This window comes from Marmota monax, unplaced genomic scaffold, assembly GCF_021218885.2.
Source record: "Marmota monax isolate L192 unplaced genomic scaffold, Marmota_monax_Labrador192_F-V1.1 WCK01_AAM20220418_F8-fsc00001, whole genome shotgun sequence".
In the NCBI taxonomy this organism is placed as follows: Eukaryota; Metazoa; Chordata; class Mammalia; order Rodentia; family Sciuridae; genus Marmota; species Marmota monax.
The window spans coordinates 15,116,531-15,141,582 of record NW_026693777.1 but is presented as its reverse complement, the minus strand read 5'-3'; the positions used below and the strand labels follow the sequence as shown (position 1 = coordinate 15,141,582).

At 38.2% G+C, this 25,052-nt stretch overlaps 1 protein-coding gene across 4 annotated transcripts in view; it reads left to right on the top strand.

Moving 5' to 3' along the window:
* Positions 1 to 202: 202 nt before the first annotated feature.
* Trim9 (tripartite motif containing 9) overlaps positions 203 to 25,052 on the top strand; it is a 100,870-nt gene continuing 76,020 nt past the window's right edge. For 3 of the 4 annotated variants that reach the window (XM_058584527.1, XM_046461388.2, XM_058584525.1), the window contains exon 1: positions 205 to 1,208. In XM_058584527.1, coding sequence (XP_058440510.1) covers positions 387 to 1,208 — 822 coding nt within the window. In that variant the 5' untranslated portion in view covers positions 205 to 386. Of the gene's footprint in view, positions 1,209 to 25,052 lie in introns of all 4 variants that reach the window. The other variant, XM_058584526.1, reaches the window with a different exon arrangement.

The window sequence follows — 25,052 nt, the reverse complement described above, 5'->3', positions numbered from 1 at the left end:
AGCGAACACTCCCCTCACCCTCACAGTTCACCACCAAACCCCCAGTGGCCTGCGGAGGAGAGGAGATAGACAGGGCATTTGGCCAATGATAGCCCTGCTCTCTCGCCCACTGTCCAATGAGCATTGACTCACAGGCGGGGCGGGACTAGGAGGGCAGCTGGGGGCGGTCCTGGGCTGGCGCGCGGCACAGCGGCTCCGCGGCTCACAGAGCTAGAGCATCGCAGGGAGTCGGCGCCAAGGCGACGCGGGAAGGCGCCACCACCACCGCGGTCGCCGCCGCTGTCGCCGCTGGCCAAGGTGCTGGACACGACAGGCCCGTCGGCCATCTCACCAGCTGAGGAACCCGTTGCTGCAGCTGCTGCTGCCTCGTTTCCAGCCAGGACCCCATGGAAGAGATGGAAGAAGAGTTAAAATGCCCCGTGTGTGGCTCCTTCTACCGGGAGCCCATCATCCTGCCCTGCTCTCACAATCTATGTCAGGCGTGCGCCCGCAACATCCTGGTGCAGACCCCGGAATCTGAGTCCCCCCAGAGCCGTCGGGCCTCCGGCTCTGGGGTCTCCGACTATGACTACCTGGACCTGGACAAGATGAGCCTATATAGCGAGGCGGACAGCGGCTATGGCTCCTACGGAGGTTTCGCTAGCGCCCCGACTACCCCGTGTCAGAAGTCCCCCAACGGCGTCCGTGTGTTTCCCCCGGCTATGCCGCCACCACCCACCCACCTGTCACCGGCCCTGGCCCCGGTGCCCCGCAACTCCTGTATCACCTGCCCGCAGTGTCACCGCAGCCTCATCCTAGATGACCGGGGTCTACGCGGCTTCCCCAAGAACCGCGTCTTGGAAGGGGTAATTGACCGCTACCAACAGAGCAAAGCTGCGGCCCTCAAGTGCCAGCTCTGTGAGAAGGTGCCCAAGGAGGCCACCGTCATGTGCGAACAGTGCGACGTCTTCTACTGCGATCCGTGCCGTCTGCGCTGCCACCCGCCCCGGGGGCCGCTAGCCAAGCACCGCCTGGTACCCCCGGCCCAGGGCCGCGTGAGTCGGCGACTGAGCCCTCGAAAGGTCTCCACCTGCACAGACCATGAGCTAGAGAACCACAGCATGTACTGCGTGCAGTGCAAGATGCCCGTGTGCTACCAGTGCTTGGAAGAGGGCAAACACTCCAGCCACGAAGTCAAGGCTCTCGGGGCCATGTGGAAACTGCACAAGGTGAGCCCTAGGAGAACCCACCCCCTAGCTCCCCGCTCCTTGGATCTTCCAGTTTTGCTGCAGACCGTTTCCTCTATTGCTCACAGCGCGTCCCAGTGGGGGCGCAATGCAGGTGCCTTCGATGTCTGCCTTCCCGGTCTGGTGCATTGCAGGAGACTCGGGGGACATCATACAGCACACAGGGAAGTTGAATATCCCCAGAGAGTTGCGGGGATGCCTTAGAGTGGGTCTCCCGAGGCGCGCTGCTTGTGAGCTGGATGCAGGGCGCCCCCTCTCCGTCGCGGGCCTGCAGCCTGTGGCCGTGGCCAGAATGTGAAAAGTGCTGCGTAGCTAGACAGAGCCCCTCCAGTGCTGAAAGCCTCCAGGCAAGCTACAGCGCAGGTTGAGCTGAGAGCCTTGGGGGAGGAGGCAGTTTGAGGCAGTGGGGTGGCGGGGACCCTGGGGGCTGTAGCTGCTGGATTCGCTGACGCCTCGAGGCGCGGCGCGGGCCGGGTAGAAGTCGCCCGCGGAATATTGATGAGCCGCCCAGAGCCAGACTGGGTGCACCAGCCGGGAGGGGTAGCTAGTGCCTAGTGCTGGAGACGGGAAAGGAAATACTGTGGTCGCCATGGCAACGCGGTGCTCAGGTCCAGACCTCTGATGCTCTGCGAGGGGGATCTGAAGCTAGAGTGACAGGACCAGAGTTGCAGTTGTGGCCTGAAAGCCAGGCAGGTGCATCTCCCAGCGGAAACCCCCACCTCCCAACACCACACTTCATTTCTCCAGGGTTCAAACCTTTTCCTCTTCCAGTAGTTGTGTGTACAAACTTTGGGGCATCTCCTAACAGATTTCTATCTCTGGACTCTTTTGATGGTGCCTTTACTATGGCTAGACAATAAGACTGCCTTTAACAACATACTAGGTCACACCATTCCTCTAGTCACAATCCTCAGATGGCTCTCCGCTTTTCTCAGGCTGTCCTTAGAATGGTCTGTCAGGACCTGCAGACCCTGATCTTCAGTCTCAGTCTCAACTTCCTTGTCCCTCACACTCATTCCCTTTGCATCAGCCACACTGTGCCTTTTTCTGTTCCTCAGCTATTGCCAGGTGCCCTACCAACCTAAAGCCCTTACATTCAGTGATCCACCAGCCTTGAAAGTGTCCAATACCTAGGTCTGGATGGTTCACTCATTTGCCTTCTTTTCATCTTTGCTCACAAGTCACCATTAGAGTGAGATCTTCCTATGACAGTGCTTGCCACTTCCTCAAGAACCCCATAATTCCCTTCCTGCCTTATTTTTCTTGGTAGTACTTGTTACTCTCTGGTGTGCTAATCATGCTATTTATGTTAACGATTGTATTAGTTTTGTGTTCACACACACACACATATACAGGAAAATAAGCTTCATAGAAAAGAGGTGATTATAATAATATGCCCATACCACTTAGAAGAAAAGCAACCACTTTGCTAAGATGTACTTATATTGGCTTTTTCTTTTTAAATAACCTACTTAGTTGGGGGTGTGGAGGACAGGGCAGAGACTCAGGATTATTAGAGGGGAGTTTTCTTTACATCAGTCACCAAGTTGCATGACCAAGGAAGAAGCAGGACAGTGAAGATGATGTGCAGGCCTGCACTGTAGCCCCATGCAGAGTTCCCCACATTCTTGGAAACTAGAAAAGATAGCCTTTGAGAGATGTCAACTCTGGGCTGGAACAATAATCACAGCAAAAATCTGGGAGCAAATATCACCATTTCCAGCAATCATTGGAGGTTTCTTAACCCTGTATCCCAACTGAATGTAATCCATGTTTACAGTCATTTGTAGTCTCACATGTAACCTATTGAATCATATTAGCACTGATGAAAATTTATTTTGGCACAGATTTGATCCCCACTGGCACATGCCACTGTTTTTAAAACACTTCAATTTATATTTCTTAATGACATTTAATTTAGAAAGTTTTCAAAATCTTAATTCACAGCCAATTTGTTCTTCATATTACAATTTCACTGTTCGACTGCTAACTATATTCTATGTTGAAATGCCCTACAGAGGGTCTAAGAAATTAATCACCCTGTCTTGTCAAAGAGTTAATCCATATGCTAATTAGGATGGTCAACCCACTGTATTACTTTTCTATGAAGAAGAGTCTATACTTTATGCATTAAGACCAAAAAGAACCTTGAAATCTTTATCAAGCCTAATGTCAAGCCTAAATAAACCATTTGTTTTATTGATAATGGAAGTTGTGAGTAGACACTGTGATCCTGACTGGATTAAAATTTGGAGACAGGATTTTTAAAAAATGTTGAAACCCTTGAGACAAGGGCTAAAAGACCATTTGTTCTTTGATCTTTTACACATGTATTTCAACATAATAAGTAGGTATCGTTTTTATTCAGTCAGTGTCAAGATGATTAAACTACCTAGAAAAAATAAGGCAGAAGGAGGACAGGTTTTAACTTTCAGTTGTCATCTACTAGATGAACAGCATATCTACTCCAACCTTATTTCCTTAAAAGGTAGTTAATGTGTTAATACTCACTTTTCTCATATAGTCTATGTTCTAGTTAATAATACCTCTGTCCCCACAAAACCTTATGGGTCAGAATTTCTATGCCCTACAAAACATACAAAAGCAAAGAATTATACTTAGTTCTCCCAAAGTTGGGGAATTAGTTATCAGTAGAAGTTATTATGAGACCTGAAAGTTTTCATTAATATTCAAATATATTAGCCATCCATTTCTACTGATAAAGAAAATGTTGTGAATATGTATTCCCTCAAGTATAAGTCATCATCTTACATATTAAAGATAAAATGAATGAAGTTTATTTTTAATTAGTTTCAAAAACAATTAGTTAAAATGTATTAGTTGTCAGATAACCAAATTAAATATATTTCATACATTTATGACCTTCAAAATCCATTAAAAATATTAATACAAGAAGTAGACTGATAAGCTATATCTGGTAGCAATTTTTAGTAGTCCTTTCACTTACTTTACTTGCTGTAGCCCTTTATTCAATTCAGGCTGACAAAAAAAACCTGCAATACAAAAAATGACTTTGTAAATGTTTAAAAACAGGCAAATGGAACATCTATTATTACTTTTTAATTTCAAGTAGTTCACCTTTCTAAATCCTGACTTTATTCCACAGGTGACACTGCTACTTACTCCTCCAGACTTTAAGCAAGTCTCATACCTCCCATCCACAAGGATATAAAGGAGTTAAAACTGTATTTGTGAAAGTATTTTGGAAAAAATAGTTTAAATATTTATAATTTATAATTTCAGTTTAGTACAACTGTGAACTGTAGTGCAAAACAGAAGTCAGTGTTTCACTGGTCAACAAGGACTGCATAGAAATCTCATCCCTAATTGGGGTTTGCTTGCTTCTTTCAGAGCACAAGTTTATAGTCCAAAACTGCTCTGAAGGTGGCCTAAAAGGGTTAGTCTTATCGTCCTGGGTCCAGAGAAAAATACTCATTTGATTAAACTCAAGGAAAATGAATATTACACAAAGATATAGTACCCAAAGGTATTTTGTTTTTCCATAACAAAGCTAAAATGATAACTGATGACTCCATTGTTTTCAGATTCTCCAATAAAAATATTGTATCCAGTTTGAAGTAGCTGAATTTTTTCCTGTATATGATATGAAAAGATGCTATTAATTGGAACATCATATCAAATCACATTTTGCATAAATAAGAGAAAATTACACAGTCATCTATTATTAAAATACTAAGAATTAAGGACAGGCAGAAATTTTACATACCCATCAGTAAATAAATTGTACTTTCCTCCCTGAAATAAGTTAATGGGCTTTTCAGTATGTATGCATATCTGTGTTTCAGTATACCTTATCTGAAATGTTTAGTACCAAAAATGCTTAAGGTTTTTTTTTTAAACTTTGGAATATTCTCATATACATAATAAGATATCTTAGAGATAGAACCCAAATCTAAACATGAAATTCATTTATGTTTCATATATACCTTATTCACGTGGGTGAATAAGGGAATTTTATACAATATTTTTAGTGCGCTGCTGGTGTTTTGACTGAGACTCATAATACAAGGTCAGGTGTGGAATTTTCCACTTTCAAAAAATTTTGTATTTTGAAGTATTTGAGGTTTTTAATTTTCAGGTTAGAGATTTTCAACCTGAAACTTAACTTTGGAATCTGGAGGAGAATAGAAGGCTATTACATGATAAATGTTTAAGAACAAAATGGTTCTAAATAATATCATTTTTAAATCAGTTTTATCAAGTACTATTGGTTCTAAGGAACAGAAATTCACTTGGGTGATGTCAGAGGCTTTTGTGAGAAATGAACCAAAATATATGTATCAGGAGAGTAGAATTTGAAAGCCAGAATCTTAGTTTACACTCTGTATCAGTCAGCTTGGACAAGTGATGCTGCAGTAACAAATAATCTTCAAATCTCAGTGAATCATAACAGTAGCATCTAATTTTGTACTCTTATCACTGAGTCCACGCCCCCGTCCCCGCTTTTTTGCTTTAGCTGGTTTGTGTTAGTTTTCTATCACTCTCAACTGAGAAATTCAGACTTATTCTAGCAATGAGTGATCTCATGTAAACATTTGTATATGAATATTCTAATTACTATTAATTCTAGATATTGTTATTCTGATGCTGTAAATATAAATGGAAAGGCAGTTTTGGTTCAATGAAATCATATAGTATTTAATGCTATCTGCCCACTTACCACTGGTAGCCTTAACTGGCCTATTGGCTGATTTCTTAAACTATTTTTATTGTGACGTTATCTAAAAAGAGGCCTAAGGGAATATTTATTTAAACTAACTCTGAATTACACAATGAATGTAGTGATGGTACCTTTAAGGGAAATAGACTTTACAGGGAGGTTCTGGAGTCAAATTGCTGCCTATAATCAATTCTGTCTGTTTTCAAAGTCAAGAAATCTCTGAATATGTGTATGAAACCTCTCATTTTCATTTTATTTTAACCTATACTCTACAAATTAGATTTTTTCAAACTATTCTTACAAATTTTCCATTGTTGAATAAATTTGAGACTTTCTAAACACATTCCTGTTAGTTCACCTTGTGCATTTTTACATCATAATAATAGTATATGGTAGTCCTCTTTAACTATCATTTTATTTTCTGTGTTTTTAGTTACACAATGTCAATCATGCTCCAAAAATATTAAATGGAATTTTCTAGAAATAACTGATTTTCAAGTTTTAAATTGCTTGCATATTTAAAACTTACGAAATCTTGCTATCATCCTGCTCTGTCTTGCCCAGAATGTGAATCATTATTTTCTCCACATTGTATATGCTTCCTACTTGTTAATTACTGAGTAGCTATCCCAGTTAACAAATCTAATGTTGTGGTACCACAGCGCTTATGTTCAAGGAACCCTTATGTAGTTGCCCAATGTGTCACAATGTCAACATCATTCACCTAAATTTGTCTCATTGGGAAGAAAAGGGTAAGTACAGTACAATGTTTTGAGAGACACATGCATTCATATAACTTTTATTACAGTGTAACTATTCTATTATTAATTTTTAATAGTGCCTAATTTACAAATTCAGCTTTATCATATATATTTATCATATATATTTATCATATATATAGGCATATATATGATACATATATCCAAAATCTGGATGTATAATATGCTTTATCATACATATGATAAAGCATATTATACACAGTTTTAGGTATCCACTGTGTGGGGGGTGGGGTCTTAGAATATATCCTCTGAGGATAAGAGAGAACATATGTCAATATATTCTGCAGCAAACCAGCTACTTGATTCAACCTAGCATTTTCAAAACTTATTCAACTTTGGAAACACCTTTTGAGTGGCACACATGTTTGAGAAACCCTAGTCTAGGCAATGATTAGTTAATAAGCTAGTAAGGAGGTAATTGTTATCATTTCTGTCTAGGCAGAATAGAATACCCTAAAATTACATACACATGTCCACAGTAAGCCTATCCTTAAATCTTATGTTAATTCCTAAGGCATATATTAAAGTTAAATTTGTTATTCTTTAAATATTAAAAGTAGAAGATAAGACAGCCTCATTTTATGGCATTTATATATAAGGACCTGAATACAAATTGCCTCTCTTTCTATTATAAATAATTTACTCTTTAAAAATGATTTTAGATTTCAGGAGTACAAATATAATATAATAAAAAGTAACTGATCTATTTTTTTTTACTGCTTTTAGGCTTTGTATACATGATTCCAAATAACTGGTTTAATTGAGTTTTTATTAAACTGTGTTAATAATCTTATTTTTTAAAATATGTTTGATAAAAAGATATTAAAAAGTTAAAACTCCTAATGTTGGCTCCATGACAACATAGCACAGCAATTTATAAAAGCTAAATGAATAGCACATTGCCTTTTATATTCCAGGCTTTACTAATATTTTCATTTTGACAGTTGGGGTCAATTTCCAAACTTAGAAAAAGAGTTAGCTATAAAATGGCCACCAGCAGTGTACCTAGATGCTCAGATTTGGGTTTGTCTCTATCATATGTGATTTGTCCCAAACCCAAAAACACTTCCTGAGAGAGTGCTCACAGAAGTTTCATCCTGAACCCTAATGGCTCAGGAAGGCTCAAGAAATATTCACTTTCTGGTTGTCTTTCTGTTTTCTGTGCATCTGCCTCAGAGAAGTCATCATATCATCTCACTGTTGTTTTCCCTTGGCTTTGCCATTGTGTTAAAGTGGAGTATGTTGGTCTAGTCACAATCCCATCTGCCTAAATTGCCTCCTCCCTCCAGATACCATCTAGCCTTACAGCTCCCCACTGGGTGCTGCTGTCCTGTCTTCCAGGCTTGCCCTCCATCTTTCTCAAACCAGATCTTGAGATCCCCTGACTATCTAATTTTGCCAAGATCAGCTCAGATAAGCCAGCATTGACAGACTTCTAGCAGACCAGCCTGCCAACCAGGAACCTGGTGCTACCCTGACCTTATCAGGGTTACACCTGCAGCCTCCCCATCCTCAGCTGGGTTTAATTGCAGACACTTTTTTAACTGAGGAGAGGGACTTTTTTTTTTTTTTTTTTTTTCATTTAGATTGATTCATTTTAACCTAAAAAAGGCAAGATAACTCTTCTTGAATTTCGAGTCTTGAGTAAATGAACATCATTGACTTTCCCTCCTTTCTCATGCCTGACTTTAGAGACTCATCTCCATGGTTTCAACTCCTGCTGTAACTGAATTTCTAAAACAGACCTATTTATCTCAGTACCATTCCTTTTCACAATGTAGTCCCAGACTATCTTTCTAGCCCTATCTTCTATCCTTCTGCTTCCCACAACTGCTATATCTGTGTTCTAACACTGAATGTCCTCTACTGTAGGGTAAATGTTTATGATAAAATCTTCCAATGGACCACTTGATGTGTTGGACTATTTCTTTGTTCTCCCCATTTCTGCACTTAGTAGATGTTAGGTAAAGGTTGATTTAATGAAGAAAAGCACCAGAAAGAGAGTATTAAATTAGTAATATAACCCAATAGTTTAAGTTTCATATATTAGCCTGACAATTATCATTAAATAATTAGAAAACTTTAATTTTATATTTTTTGTTAAAATGTATTGGGCATTTATTACATGCCAGACAGTGTGTTCTAAGCCTTTAGCAACATTTTCTCATTTAATCTCCCTAAGTTATAAGTTCTCCTATGAGAAAATTGTGGCACAAAAAGATTATAAAGTCATGTCAGTTATAAGTAGCAGAGCCAAAGTTTGAATCCAGGCTGTATGTGACTTCAGGGCTCAGGCATTTAACTATTCTGCTCTACTTCCTGATGATCCCTGGAAATATATGATCCATAAGGCACTGTTTGATGGTCTTATAAATTACAGTGACATAAATAGCTGGGGTCCTTTTGTTCTCAGGTATAAAAATTGCTGAGAAATTAAGTCGTTTTTCTCCAAAGTTTCCTGCTAATCCTCCTCAGCAGGATTAGCTTGTGAGGGATCCAGCCTAACTCCCTGAAAGATCTAAGTCACATGGAGGGAAAAGGGTCTATTAGCGCAGCAATGGAATCACTGTGCTCTTTTAACAAACAATGCGTCTTAAAACTTGCAGAAAAAAACAGCATAATAGAATCACTGGACTTTTGAAATAAACGTAGCACATAAACATTGTAAGTCTTTATTTCTGCAGACCTAGAACATTTATAAGCTCATTTTTTAAAATACAAAAATATGTTTTAACCTGTAAGCACATATTTCTTCAATGTTTACTGTCAGTTGTTTGCTTGTACCTTTGCTTATGTGGCTTGAAGAAAACATGCATAATCCAGTTCATGAATAAAATACCTGACTCACTTTTCACCATAAATATAAAAAAGAAATTTGTGAACTAGGAAAGCTATTGTTTAGGAATGGATTTAAGAACGTGCTAAATAATTTTTTTATATGCCTGGCTGCTGTGGTTTGAATGTGTCCCCTAAAGTTCTTGTGTTGAAAAATTAATCCCCAGTGCAATTGTGTTGAGCAGTGGGACCTTTAAAAGCAGATTAGGTCATGATGACTCTGCCCTCATGAATGGATTAATGCCATTATAGATGGAATGGGCCAATTAATGAAGGATTAGGTTCCTGATAAAAGGATGAGTTTGGCCCCTTTTCTCACTCCCTCTCACCCATTGATGCTTTCTATCATGTTATGATGCAACAGAAGGTCCTCACCAGATGCAACCCCAAACCTTGGACTTTCCAGGCTCCAGAACTGTTAGCCAAACAAATTTCTGTTTGTTTTTAAATTACTCAGTCTGTGGTATTCTTTTATAGCACAAAAAAAATGGACTGCCTGTTTTCAAGAACTGCCTGTTTTTCACTAACAGCTCTGATCAAGGAAGAAATTGTTCCTTAAGGAATTAGCTTTAGAAATAGAATGTTAAACATTGTTCTTTGGTTCTTTGGTTTGGCAGAGCCAACTTCTGCCAGTAGCCAGTACATGTAGATCGTTAATTCTCCTCTACCGTTTACTTATTCAGGTGAAGCTAACTTTGTAGCCTGATAGCAATAATCCAGCTTTATTGAGATTTTTTGTTCATCCCTCTAGTATTACTTTGCGTGCAGCCTACATTTAAAGAATTAACAGTTTGACACCAAATATTCATCTCTCCATGTTTCAGGAAAAGCCTGAGAGAGGATAACCCTGTTCTGACCTGTCATGTGTATCAGTCTAAGAGATTATCTGTTCTCTGAACAAAACAGCTTGCAGACAGGAATAAATGTGAATATGGGGAATTAAGCAGTTTCTACTAAAAGCAGGTCTTCATAATAACCTTCATGATTTTGTAGGGAGGAATATTTTGCAAAGTCAAGCATACAGAGGCTCAACTTCAAGTATAACTGTCTCAAAAACAAATAGAAATGACTCTATAATATAATCTATATTCTTTGATTATCTGTGTTTTAGTTTCTTTTATCAGTGCAAATAACCAGCAACCGATTTTACCACAAATACACACAGTCTGTTACTTGGTACTACTGATGACATTTATGCAGTTTTCACAGAGCAATTCATGAAACCAATAAAACAATTTTGCTTATGCTTTGCCATCCTCCCTTTCACACCTTCAAGTGTTATCCCAAGAGCATTAGTCACATAAAATCGAATGTATAATTGGACTTCTTTCCAGTCTGATAAATCCATGGTGCTTTTAACAAGCACTTGTTGTTGATTTTATTGACCATCAATCATCCAGCCAAGACTTAGCAAGAAAATATACTAAACAGCTTTCAGCCACTAATCAACGCAGTATGAAGAAGTGTGTTCTTTGGCTACCTTTTGCCATTACAGAAGTGAATCCACCACTGGTGAAACTAAAACATTATTCAGTATTAAATAAAAATTTCTCCACTTTCTATTTCAAGGACCAAGAAATATGAAATGTTGAAGCTTATATGGAACATAAGACACTGAATTTTTAGGCTGACTTCAATAAGCTCAATAAGCTAGGGTCCCAGAATGTGGCTACCATTCCCTTAAAGTTCAAAGATAGCACATTTGCACCTCGTCTAAGACATGGATTTTGGATTGTTCTGATCACTATATATTTTAAAGTATGGAAAAGTTTAAAATGAATAGTAAGCTCCTGCTATGATATAAAACATATTACTTAAACTGTTGGTATTAATTGTTAAGGGGTATGACGTTTCTTTGGGGGTGATTAGTATTAGTATTAGTATTAATTGGCAAATTGGCATACAAATCTTTCATGTGAATTTTTAAAGCTTATTCATAGAGAAAATGGAACTGTGAATATCCCCAATTCTTGTTTGTGTTGCATTCATTATTTGACTTGATTCTAGCATAACATATTGAGAAACTGCTATTATTATTTCAGAGTCACTGAGAGATTACCTAGAATCACACTACTGATGAAGACAGAGCTTGATCCTAGGCCTAAATGTATTTCAGATTGTCAAGATTTCACATTTTTTGTAACTGATCTCATATTTGGCTATTAAACATTTTGCATTGAACCCCAGACCTAAAGCTCAGTGGTATCCCCACTTGGATATTCCACAGATCTCACACTTAGCACACGCAGAGCTGAATTCATCCTCTCTTTCCAATTTGCAACTCATAGATTTCTTTCTCTTACTTTTTGAACAGGAACCAAAGAATGCAGGTATCTTCATTCTATAGTGGAGTCAAGTGAAGAGTATTCATTCAAAGTATTTCAAGACTAGAAATCTTATTAAATACTTAAGACCCACAGATATTTCAGAACATCAGCATTGGAAAACTAAACAAAAATTCATTTAATGGAGGAAAGCATTAAGTTTGAGAATATTATAGAAGGAAGTAAGACTTATAAGGAATTTATCAAAGTTTTCTTTAATAATCTTTCACCATTTATTATACTCAAAGTATGACAGTATTCTAGGCATGGATCCAATGACTTTCTATGCATTAAAAGATAGAATTCCTACAACTATATAAGGCAAGTACTATTATTATCCTCATATTACAGATGAGAAAACTGAGGTTAAGAAACCATGGCACCCAAAGTCACAGCTAATAAGTGCCAGATCCAAGTTTTTCTTTTAAAGAGTCTGATTCTAGATTCTGTATTTTCAGCAGGATAACTACCAGCTTTGTGCAGAAGAGATCCTAAAAATGACTTTGCTCACTTTCATCTTGACAGCTGTATAAGGTTTCTGGCTCTTATGTGGATACAGCAGGTCACTCATTGATTTTTTTGTTTTTGTTTTGAGAGATAACTCACGTTCCATAAACTTCATCCTTTTAAAGTATATAATTCATTAGTGTTTCATATATTTACTCACAGAATTGTATAATCAGCACCACAAATTCTAGAACATTTTCATCACCCAAAAAGAAACCTCATACCCATTAACAGTCACTCGCCACACATCCTCTCCTCAACTCCCGGCAATTACCAACATACTTTCTACCTCTGTGGATTTTCCTAATCTAGATATTTCATATAAATTGAATTATACAATATGTATCTTGTGTGTCTGGTTTCTTTCACTTAGCATGATGTTTTCAAACCTCATCTAACCTTATATCATGTATCAGGACTTCATTCCTCTTTATGATAAAGTAATATTCCATTGTTACACAGCAGTTGAAAGGCTTGGTTGCTTCCACTCTGGCTGTTATGAATAATGCTGCTAGAATATTCATGTACAAGTTTTTGTGTAGAGATTTTTTTCAGTTATTTTTAGTATTGTGGTATAACAAACATATTTAGTTTTGTCCTTAGTTCCTATCCCAGAGCTTTCAAAAACCTTTGAGATTTCTTGAATGATAGAATGTCTGATTTTATGCTGCTAAGGTGACTGGTTGGGACCCCCACATAACTTCAGAATGGGAGTTCAGAAAGACCAAATGTGAAACTTTCAGCCTTCTTAGCTTCTGACCTCTGACCCCTAAGGAGAAGAAGGAGTTGGATATTGAGTTCTATAAAAATGGTGGAATGGAAAAAATTGGAGAGCTCTCAGTGAGTGAGAACACAGAGGCAATGAGTGTGGCACACTCTGAGGGGGAGTCCAAGTTCTACTCTTTTCCTTACTTTTCCCTATGCATCTCTTCCACTTGGCTATTCCTGAATAGGGTTCCCTATAATATACCAGCAAATATAAGTGAGGTGTTCTCTAGAGTTCTGAGTCATTCTGGAGATACAGAACCTGAAATGGGGTGCCCCAAATTTGAAATCAAGTCAGACAGAAGGGCATGCAGCCTAGGGACCCAGAACTTGTGACTGTAATTTGCAGTGAGTGCAGTCTCAGAACAGGATTGAATTATAGGACACGCATTGGTGTCAGAGAATTGGGAAGTCACAAAAGTATACACCTAGGAATGTAATTGTTGGGCCATATGATAACTCTATGTTTAACATTTAAGAAATTATCAAACTGTTTTTCAAAGATGCTGCACCATTTACATTCCCACGCGCAGTATGTGAGGGGCCCATTCTCTGCATCCTCAGACACTTGTTGTCAAACTTTGATTAATTATCCTAGAAAACTATGAAGTAGTGTCTCACTGTGTATTTGATTTGCTTTTCTCTGATAACTGTTAATGTTGAAAATCTTTTCATATGCTTATGGGCTACATCTTTTTTATTTTTAAGAGAGATGTCTATTCAAATCATTTGACCATTTTAAATTGGGTTATTTGTCTTTTATTGTTGAATAATAAGAGGGCTTTTTTCTATATATGATGACTGCTTAATCACTTTTAAAATGGAAAGTCAGAGATGTCAGCCTCTTATCTCTCAGAGACACAGGAGGAAAAGCATAGACTTAGAGCTGAGTCTTGGTCAGAGAGAACTTGTTAAGTCTGGCCCGTTAGAATCTACTGCAAATTCCTTGTCCAATAAACCCTAATAAATCAATTCTGAGACAGAGCTTAGATACTCTCTATCAGGATTAGCTCTGACAAATAGGAGACATGGAAAAGCCCAGAAGCAGGAAGAGGAAACATTTTAATTATCAAGACACTGGATATTGCAGCCGTTCTGCCTCTTACTCCAAGTTGCACTCCTGACTTTGGTAATGGAGTTCACTTCTTCATAATATCATAAAGTTCCAGTGGTACTCTGGTGTCTGTTACGTAAGTTTACCATTATGATATTCACAAAGTTACTTTGTGACGTCAAAATAGTAGGTTTCCCCCCTACATTTGAGAGGTTAAAAGTGGATAGAATTGGAATACGGGAATCTTAGACATCATTTACCTATCCCTCTTCCAAGGTGGAAAAAAAGTTGAGTATTTCATTAAGTTACTAAAATCATTCAGTAAAAATAAGAATTTGTAAATTTTTGTAGAATTTATACTAAGAATTCAGAACATAGAAGGGTTTATTTTTTATTGCTTCTCTGTGGGTATGCATGTACATGTTATGTACATATCTGTCTGGTGAAGCTCACTGAAACACCTATGCTACCCTTGGGGGGCTTTTGCATGCCCCCCCCCCACCCATAATCAAAGGTGTTCTTTTTCTTCCCTATATACCATGACATGACTACCAAAGTTTACCTTATATGTTTTCTCTCTTTAAGGGGAAATGATGTGTGTCTGTATATTTAGATTGATATTTCTTCATTATAAGTAATATATTCTTTTTGTCGTTGTTGTTAACATTGGCTTTCAATAATACAGTACTTTGCCCAAAGGTTCAATCTAGTGGTAGAAGATTCCACACGAAGCTGGAACAGAAAATATTCATAGGCTTTAATTTTGCTGTGCCTCTCACACAGAATCATGCAGTTGCTGACTAATTCTGACTAATGACTGACCCCTTCGATTGACTGGTTCAGTTGGTTCCTGCCCTAGTAAAAAAGCACAAAAGAAGTTTCTGGATGAAGCAAAAGGGTGTTCCCTCACTCCCCTCCCCATTTTTTGCACTACTTGTCACCTTTCTTGGCATCTTACCGGCCACCATTCTCCACTCTCCCTTGTTTCCTCTGTGGTCCCCTGTGAGTCTTTTGATTTCTGCATACCTGTCTACAAGCCCAGCTTGCTTCCAAATCATGTGCCTTCTTTCCTAGGTACTTTTACTTTCTGTGCTTAGGATCCAACCCAGGGCTTTGCACATGTGCTCTACCACTGTACCTTCCTCAGTTATCTCCATGACTTGCTTTCATCAGTGTGTGTGATCTCAGCCAGCTCCTGATTCTTGACCAGGAACTTTGGGGAGTCTCTGCCCAGCCGGTTCAGCTTATGAACACTCTTCCTTCAGCCTTACACTGGTTTTTTAAGCCCTGGCTTCATGCCCACTAAAGGTCCTGGAGTCGAGAGCTCCTGAAATCTTTCCTTATGTGTGACAGCTTTAGGACTGGCACTGATCCCAACAATAGATTATTGTAATGTACTTGGCCAATTACCTGTAATGTTAATATAAGATTACAACATATACATCTGGGCCATATAAAAATAAACTCATGTAACTCTCTTCTTTTTGAAAGATGACATATAAAATGATTTAACTAAGTGCAGCACAGAATCCATTAACATATAACCACCTCTGCAATGAAATAAGACAGATATTTAGTAAAACCTGGATGTTCTGCTTACGCTAAAGACAGGAAATAAAGAATAATTTATTAATTTCATCTGCGAAATGGAAATGAAGAGATTGGTAGGAAGAGGATTATTACCTAAATTTTAAGACTAGAAAAACTGGTCAATTACACTTTTGAATGAAGCCAAACAGTTCAAAGATATTATAATCTTGTACCATTAAATGCTCTGTTTACTTTTACAAGAACAAAGTCATAAATATATTATTTAAAATTTAAATAGCATATTATGCTGGTTTGGGTTGTTGATTATTAAGTTTTCTAAAACTCTGTATGTACAAAAGATTATTATGAAATAGCCATTGAAAAATTAACCGAGAGTATTCTGTTTCTCAAGTTTTCTTGTGTATATTTGAGGTCTCCAGCATGATGCTATGGGATATATAGAGATGGTAAATGGTTAGTATAGTGCAACAGACTAGTAGACCTATCATCTCAGATAGTTATAGTTTTGGTGACAAGAGCAACTGAAATGTACTTATTGAACAACAATAACTTAAAGCAATACAATTTTATTACCCATAGCCATCACATTTTACTTTAGATCTCTAGACTTGTTCATCCTATATATTTGCTGCCTTGGGTCATTTGACATATAGCTTCTCATTTCCCTTACCGTGGTAACCACTATTTCATTCTCCCGCATGGTGTATTTGACTTTTTGTTTTGATTCCACTTATTTTTCCTTCTGTATCTAGCTTATTTCATTTCACACAATGCCCTCCATGTCCATCTATGTCACACCAAATGGCAGAATATAGTCTTATTTTTTTTAAAGCCAAGTAATCTCTCTTTCTCTCTCTCTCCCCCCCCTCTTTGTGTGTGTATCACATTTTACTTATCTGTTCATCCATTGATAGATACAGATATTTCCATATGTTGGCTATTATGAATCCCAGAGTGTTTTTAGAGAAATTCCTTTAATTGGTATAACATTTTGCAAGAATTCTGGATTTGAAAGTTAACTCCCTTTAGTATTTATTCACATCTCATGATATTCTTCAAAAATAAGTCATATTTATCACTGTTACACTGTATTCACTCCATCCTTTCAAACTATGATAAGGAATTTAGATAAACCTGCATTCAGGCTCCATCCTCATAAATATCTCAAGACCCCATGTAGTCTGAGTAAGGCTTTTATATTGGTGATTCAGTTTCAGGGTACTGATGATAAGACCACTGGTTGTTTAGTAGGTATTGAGCTCTGGATTTATTTGGTTATTCATTTGAGAAGTTCATACAATGAAGGAGATTTCAAGTTTGATTACAAAAGCCAAGCACTTTTTTATGTCCAGAAGGAGGAATGGATAATGCTTATACAGATGGTATGTGACCACTGCCTTCCTGGAAGTCTCTAAGAAGAACTGATTCTTACAATGTGTCAAAACCAAACAACTGTCATGGAAGAGTTGTTGCTGGAATAGATTTGCTAGGTGAACTATGCTGTGTGATGTGATTTCATCTCAGTGTCTTTTCCACCATGAGCTTTTCTTTCATTTACAGGGCAACTCATTAGAATTGGATTAAGAGAGCTTTGTGCATGTTAAAGCTAAGACTGAGGGCCAGAACTGAAGTTAAACAGGTTATAACCACCTTACCTCAAACCTTAAAACATCCAATATTGGCCACTGTATCAATTACAGGAAACATGAGATTCCATCCTCCAACTCCTAACTGCAGTTGCTCATTTACACTATTGTGTAGTGGCCAAATCCATGCTCTATTGACGGAGCACAAATTACAACAAACATTTTGATACTATACATAAGCTAGGAGAATCTGAGATGCAGGAGGAATTCAGGCTAACAGATAAGAAAACAAGAGAAGTGGAAAATAGGATGAGCATAGAAGAATTGCAAAAATTAAGCTCTGGTTAATCCCTTTTATGGAAAGTGCTAAAATTAGAGTTAAGGCCAAAGTACTTAGCCCAACTGAAAAGTGGGGACTACCCATGAGATATCAGTCAGTTAAATAGTATACAGCCAGAAACACTAGGTTCTGTTCCTGGGTCTACTGCTATTCAGAAGCACAATGGAGGGATTAAGAATATGGCCTTGGGGCTGGGGTTGTGGCTCAGTGGTAGAGACCTTGCCTAGCACAGATGAGGCCCTAGGTTCAATCCTCAGCACCACATAAAAAATAAAAATAAATAATAAATAAAGGTTAAATTCTTAAAAAAAAAAAAAAAAAAGAATATGGCCTTGTAGTTTGTGGGCAGGGATGGTGTTTAACTGTGCATGAGCTTGAGTAAGTTACTTGATCTCTCTATGCTTCAGTTTTCTCATCAGTGAAATAGAGATGATAAAAAGTACCTACCTCCTGGGATTTTTGTGAGGATGAAAAGAAGACACAAAGCCCCCAGAATGAATTGAACCTAACCAGAATAAGTTCTGATTAATGGGAGCTATTGTTACCTGTTAAGTGGAACTGTTTATTTCTGCCTTGACCCGTGGAGATGAGGACCAGATGAGAGTATGAAAGATGAGAGAGCCTGTTGTAATAAATCCAACTTGTCGTTATGGCTGTGTATCTATACAGATAGGGGGTTACACAAAATATGGAGGGAGTGGTCACAATGCTTCCTGCACAGATGGGTCCCTACCCTGGGACTGAAGGAAAGTCAAGCAGCCAAACTCACAGAGCAGGCACAAGATGAAGAAAAGGAGGGTGAAGAAATCGGGAGACAAAATCTTTAGCAGGATACTATATCAGTCCCTGAGGGTCAGGCCTGACCCTCATAGAGCATATCATTCCTTGGAAAAGGGGAACTAGTACATCCTGATAAGAAAGGTGGACTTTGGAGTCAGAAAGCCTCACTATTCTTTATTTACTTAACTATCTGGTAAATCATTTAAATCATCTATGCCACGTTTCCTCATCTGTGAAAAAGACAACACACCAACACCTAGAGTTGTAGGACAGGCTCGATGACCTTGTCTTTGACAAGTGCAGGACATTAACATGTCTTTAAGAAATAGTATTTTATTATTATTAATTTTATTATTCAAAGATCATTCAACAACTACATCTGTGCTAGGGTGCTCTTCCTGTATGTATTGGGATTATAGCAATGGGAAAATAAAAGGAAACTTAAAAAATGCTTGTTCGCCAAATAATAGGCTCTATTTAATAGAACATATTTTGAATACCTGCCATAATCCCCTTCTAGGTTGTGTGTTCTCTAACAAGACAGCTGACGATTTTTTTTTTGTATTCAATGACTTCCACACCAAATAAAGGTAAAGGTGTGTTAGCTGAGAACAGTGAGATCAGACCCACTTACCAGCTCCATAATTCTTGCGAGTTAGGGCAGCTCAGCCATCCCCATTACCAATTTCCCTCCTCAGGGTCTGTTTCAAGGCTCCCTAACTCACACTAACCAATGGATATTTGCGAAGAATTTAGTCCATGACACTAAGAAGAGCAACAAAATGGAAAAAAAGGATGGACAGGCCATAAGCTGCTAAGGAGTGCTTCCAAAATGCAGGTCCACATGGATATCTGTTTCTGAAAATTCTGTGTAAACTAAGTCAGATTTTAAATGAACCCAAGACTTTTTCAATAAGAATGAATCTTTGTTGTATATTTTCAAATGTCAATACGTGTAAAACTACATTGGCTAGATTTCAGGACACCAACAAGTTAATAACAGGCTTTTAATTTTTTTTCCTAGGAAGAAAACAATAAATAAGAAAAGAAAATTACAATAAGAATTATAAGGCACATCCCAATTTTAGAAACATTAACATGGAGTAGGAGTCGGGGTTAGTGGGGAGGTTTATCAAGGAATCTAGATTTGTGTTGGCCAAGTAGAGAACAAAAAACAGGAGACTCAGAATTGGAAGCCACTATTGGGATCCTGATTCTACCTCCTTGAAAAACTCACTTCACTCCTCGGACTCCAGCTTCTCATGCATAAAATACAGATGCAGAATCAGATGAGAGTTAGGTCTCAGTTAGTGGCAAATTTAATTGGGACCTAGATTGATTGATGTTTCTATGACTCAGTTCCTGACAGGAGACTCTTGGATAAAACTGTCTGCTGTCTGCTGCATGTGATTTTATGAAGAAGCACTTTATATTTCCTCCTGTTTTAAGTTTCTCAGTTGGGGCTTCAACATTTTGGAATCAAAGGATGATGGGCTAGGTAGCTGCAGCATGTTCCATTCCTCTCATTTTATCTGGGCCTTGGAAGTGCCCAAGGGAATCCACAGCCCTGTTAGATTCCTGTAGGATAGAGGCAGAATAGTACAGACAGAATGACAGCTGAGGGCAGAGAGGAGATCCCATGGTGACCAGGTTTGAACTCCGCTTCCCTATTCTGGGGAAACAACCCACTGGATAATCTGTTAAGAAGCCTGGTCTATGGACCCCACCCACTGTTGTTTCTTTGAGGGAAAGAGTGCCCTAGGGAGTCAAAGGGAACACAAAACAGTATTTGACTATCACTTCCTAAAATGAGAAGTAAGATTTGACTGAGAGAAGTAAAAATGAAAACAAAATGGATAAATATGCTTATGCCTCTTTACTTCTCATCAGGGAGATTTTGAGGACTGAGTTGGGATTTGAACCCATCCTGGAGTTCTTAAACTCAGGAAAAGAGCCACTGTTTGGTGCCGAATTTCTAAGGGAAGTAATGTGTTGCTCATTTTAAATGCCAGTTCCTTCTATTCCATTACATTCCTTTTCATGCAGGAGAAACAGATGTTTGAGTTTTGTAGTTTTCATTGCTGATATCAGCGGTATGCTGGAAAGCCCTGATTTAGAGCATCTGCTGTGGCTGCCTTCAGGCTACCTACCTGAGATCACTGACCTTGGAGTTGGAAGACTCCACCAGCCAGCTCTAGCATAACACAGCTGGTTAGTTTTTAGCTTTATACCAGATAGGAGGAACTGCCAGATTGCAAGTTTTCTACAATTAATTCTAAAATTGTTTCTAAAATTATTTAAGCTTATAGCTGCAAAAAATAAAGGGAAACGGATATGTTACAGAAATGTTCAGTATAGAAATTATGAATGTATAGCTCCAAGAATTTTCACAAATTGACCACCATTGTGTAATTAGCACTAAATCAAGAAACAGAATCATCAGCCCCTGGAAGCCCTCTTCATGCTCCCTTCCAGTCAACAGTTTCCCCCAACCCCGTAACCAACGCTAACCAGTATCTTGCTTTCTAGTGGACCATAACTTTGTTTTTTTGTACATTATATAAATGTAATCATACAGCATGCATTCTTATGCATGGATTCTTTTGCTTAACTTTATCTCTGTTGGATTCATTCATATTTTGCATGTAGTTTTAGATCATTCATTTTCATAGTTGTATAGTATTCCATTTTACAAATAGTCCATTGACAAATATTCCACAACTTATCCATTCTACCTTTGAATAGTTTAAGGTCTGGGCTATTCTGAGTCGAGTAAGCTATAAACATTATAGTACCTATCTTTTGTGCACAAATGTAAGCATTTCTAGTTGGCATATCCCTAGAACAGGAATTGCTGGGTGATGAGGTACGCACATGCTCTGCATTAGCACACATTGCAAAACTTTGTTAATATGCATTGGTGCCCTCATACATGCCCACCAGCAGTCCTCTTCATTCTCACCAATACTAACTATTATTTGTCTTTCATTTCAGCCATTCTTGTGGAATTGTATCAAAATTTATAACAACCAATGGAATTAAGCATATTTTCATGTTTTCTGGTCATTTGAGTATCCTCTTTTGTGTTGTATCTGCTACATTTGTCACCTTTTTATTGGTTGTCTGCCTTTTCATTACTCTCCTTAATATCTTTTTAAAAATATTTTTTAGTTGTAGTTGAGCATGATACCTTTATTTTATTCATTTACTTATTTTTGTGTGGTGCTGCGGTTTGAACCCAGCGTCTCTCACATGCCAGGCGAGTGCTCTACTGCTGAGCCACAGCCCCAGCCCCTCTCCTTAATATGTTTTTAAACCACAAATACTTTAAAAAATCAAAATGAAACAAAACCTGATTCTGAAATACACTTCTTTTTTTCTTGTAATTTTGACTTGTGAGCCAAAGTACCAATCAGAAAAACTTTACCACTTCTGCCTTTTTTGTTGTTGTTAATATTTATTTTTTAGTTTTCAGTGAACACAACATCTTTGTTTGTATGTGGTGCTGAGGATCGAACCCGGGCCACACGCATGCCAGGCGAGCACGCTACCACTTGAGCCACATCCCCAGCCCCTCTTATGGCCTTTCTCATGATGCAGATCATTTCCAACACTAATTGTGGCTCTCTATCAAATTGATAGTAGATTTGTGCATATTCTTAGCTTTACTTAGAAATATCATAAGGCAATTTAGGGTGAGGAGTTCTTAAGAGCAAACAGTGAAAATGCAAATACATTTAAAAGAACAATTCTTTTTTAATTGAAAGTAAAAACTGTATCAAATAGTTGCTAAAAAAGCAAGGAAGTAAAACCTCAATAACCTTGAAAAAGTCATTCTGATTTCATATTAAATATGAATTGTAGGAAGTTTCCAGGGTGAGTCTACTTTTTTCTTTCTATAATTCCATAGAAGTACTTTGTTTCTTATCTGTAAGTCTTTTTTAGAAAAACTTTACTCCAACTGAATTCCTTCTATGCGTTGTATGGAATATCTTATTTTTTTTTAAATCCATGTTTAAATACCTGGGTGCAATATATTAACTCACAACTTATTGTATGGCAATAATCTAGACAATTTTTAAATAGTTCGCCATTTCAGTGGGCAGGAAACTCCATGGAGGGCTGGATGTGTCCAACATACCAAGTAGCATTCCTGCTTGATTTTTCTCCGGAGGTTTTATCCTAAATGAAAGAGAAAGGTGAAGTATTAGTACTATGATTTCAGGAAAAGATTAATTTTTCCTATGAAGAAGAAGAAGAAAGAAATTTCCTGAAGTGTTCCAGAGAGAACCAAGGATACTCCCAGAACCTCCTGAAGGCCCAGACATATTTCCCAAAGCCAGGCCTGCCCAGCCCTGTCAAGCATGCTTTCCATTGCACAACATGGACAGCCCAGGGCAAATCAGGGAAGAAGGGGATGTTCCCCTCCTGTGCATTCTACCTCTCTTGTCATTGTGCCACCGCTTCATGGTGCTGAGACCAGGACTGGTAAGTCGACAGCACCTTGCTGCTCCTCTCTTCTGGGCCAAAGCAACCATCACTGCCAGTCATGACACTTTCTCCACCAAGTCCAGGGGCAATCTGAATGCAGCTTGGAATCCCTCACACAGCACACTGGAGTTAAAGTCTTAATTTGCCATCATTTCTTAGGTGATGTGCTTTTTATTCAGTCTTCCGTATCAGTGTACCAAAGCCCCAGAGGATAAATACATTCCCTTTGCATTCCCAAGATTATTCACACTGTCTTACATGGTAGTCTGCTTTCTGAATCTCTGACTGGTTTTCTTCACCAGTCCTGGATGCTTCCCACCTACAGTAAGAAATAGAAGAGGAGAGGAGAGGGAAGGAGACGAGAGGAGGGAAGGAGAAAGGAATAGAAGGAAGGAAGGAAAGAGGGAGGGAAGAAAGACGGGAGGGAAAGAGGGAGGGGAAAGAGAGGGAGAGCCAATCTAGAAATATAAGTCAAATTCCTGTGGGGCCCAAATAATACAAGCAAGGTTTGCATACTTAGTCCACAGGAATAGTTTTCACCTTCAGAAAGAAATACACTGTCCTATTTTTCTGGAACTGTATGGCCTTCATTCTATCTTTTATTTATCCATTTTTGAAAAAGACATACTGTAAGTTCTCAGCAGAGAAAGAGAAACTGTAAAAAAGAACTAATATAAACACTAGAAATCAAGCACTATGTAGTAAATGAAGAATGTGTTCATTAGCTTAGAAACAGATAAGATAGCAGAGGAAAGAAAAGAATCAGTAAACCCCAAATAAAAAATCCTCTAAACCAAAACACTAAGAGGAATAACATGAAAACAAAAACACAGAACAGAGGATCTGAAACTTGCAGGATGATATTATATGACCTAACATATATATCAATGAAGTCCAGAATGGTGGAGATGGGGATGGAACAGAATAACTATTTGAAGACACGAGGCCTATGAATTTTTCCAAAGTTGAATCATAACTTTAACCCACAGATCCCAAAAGCTAATAGAGCCCCACATGGAATAAATGATCTTAAAACAATAATACTGTATGTTTTCTAGAAGGAAACATAGGCAAATATATTTTCAGTTTGCAATAAGCAAAAACTTCATACAGAAGACAACCACAGAAGAAGAATATATACATTGATTGTATTAAAATCTACAGATAAAAAAGGCATGAAGACACAGACTAGACAAGATGACATGTATCAACAGACTTGAATTTATTCCTGTAATGAAAATAAACAATCCAATTAAAGAATGACAAAAGACTTGAGCAGACACTTTAACAAAAACAGTGTAGGAATGGTCATTAAGCACATGAACAGGCACCCAACTTCATTCATCAAGTTAATGTGAATCAGAACCACAAGAAGACCATTTTATATTACTTATTAAAATTACAAAGACTGGCAATACTAAATGTTAGGATATGGAAAAACTAGAACTTTCTACTGTTACTAATGAGAGAACAACAATTTTTGGAAAATTGATAGTTTCTTATAAAGTTAAATATATACTTACACTATGAATCAATAATACCACTGTTAGGAATTTACCCAAAAGAAATGAAAACATACACCCATGGAAGACCATGCTGGAATGTCCACTGTAGTTATATTAATAATAGCTTAACACTGGAGAAAACCCAAGTGTCTCTGGTAGGAGCATGAATAAACAAATTGTGGAATGATCACATGGTAGATACTACTCCGCAGTTCAAAGGATGAACTCAAGATACATGCAATAATATGACTGAGTTGCAAAAAACATGTTGAGTGAAAGAAAGCAACAGACTCTATATACCTATCATGTAGTTCTGTAAAAAATAAGAAAAGTATAATATATGCCGAGAATGTGAGGCTGCTGATGTAAGAAATACTGAGGTATTAAGGAGGTCGGCAAGATGGCAACAGGAAGGTGGGCTGATGAAAGACTTTGAAGGCCTGGCAAAGGGGGTGGGAATTGACCAGACACAAAATGACAATAGATTCTCCACAGGTAAATAATATAGTGAAAATGGATTTTATCCTAAAATTCAAGTACAGTTTGATTTGTGAAAGGGGGAAACAGAAAGCTGGAAAATCCATTACAAATTCTCAAGTGTTCCAGG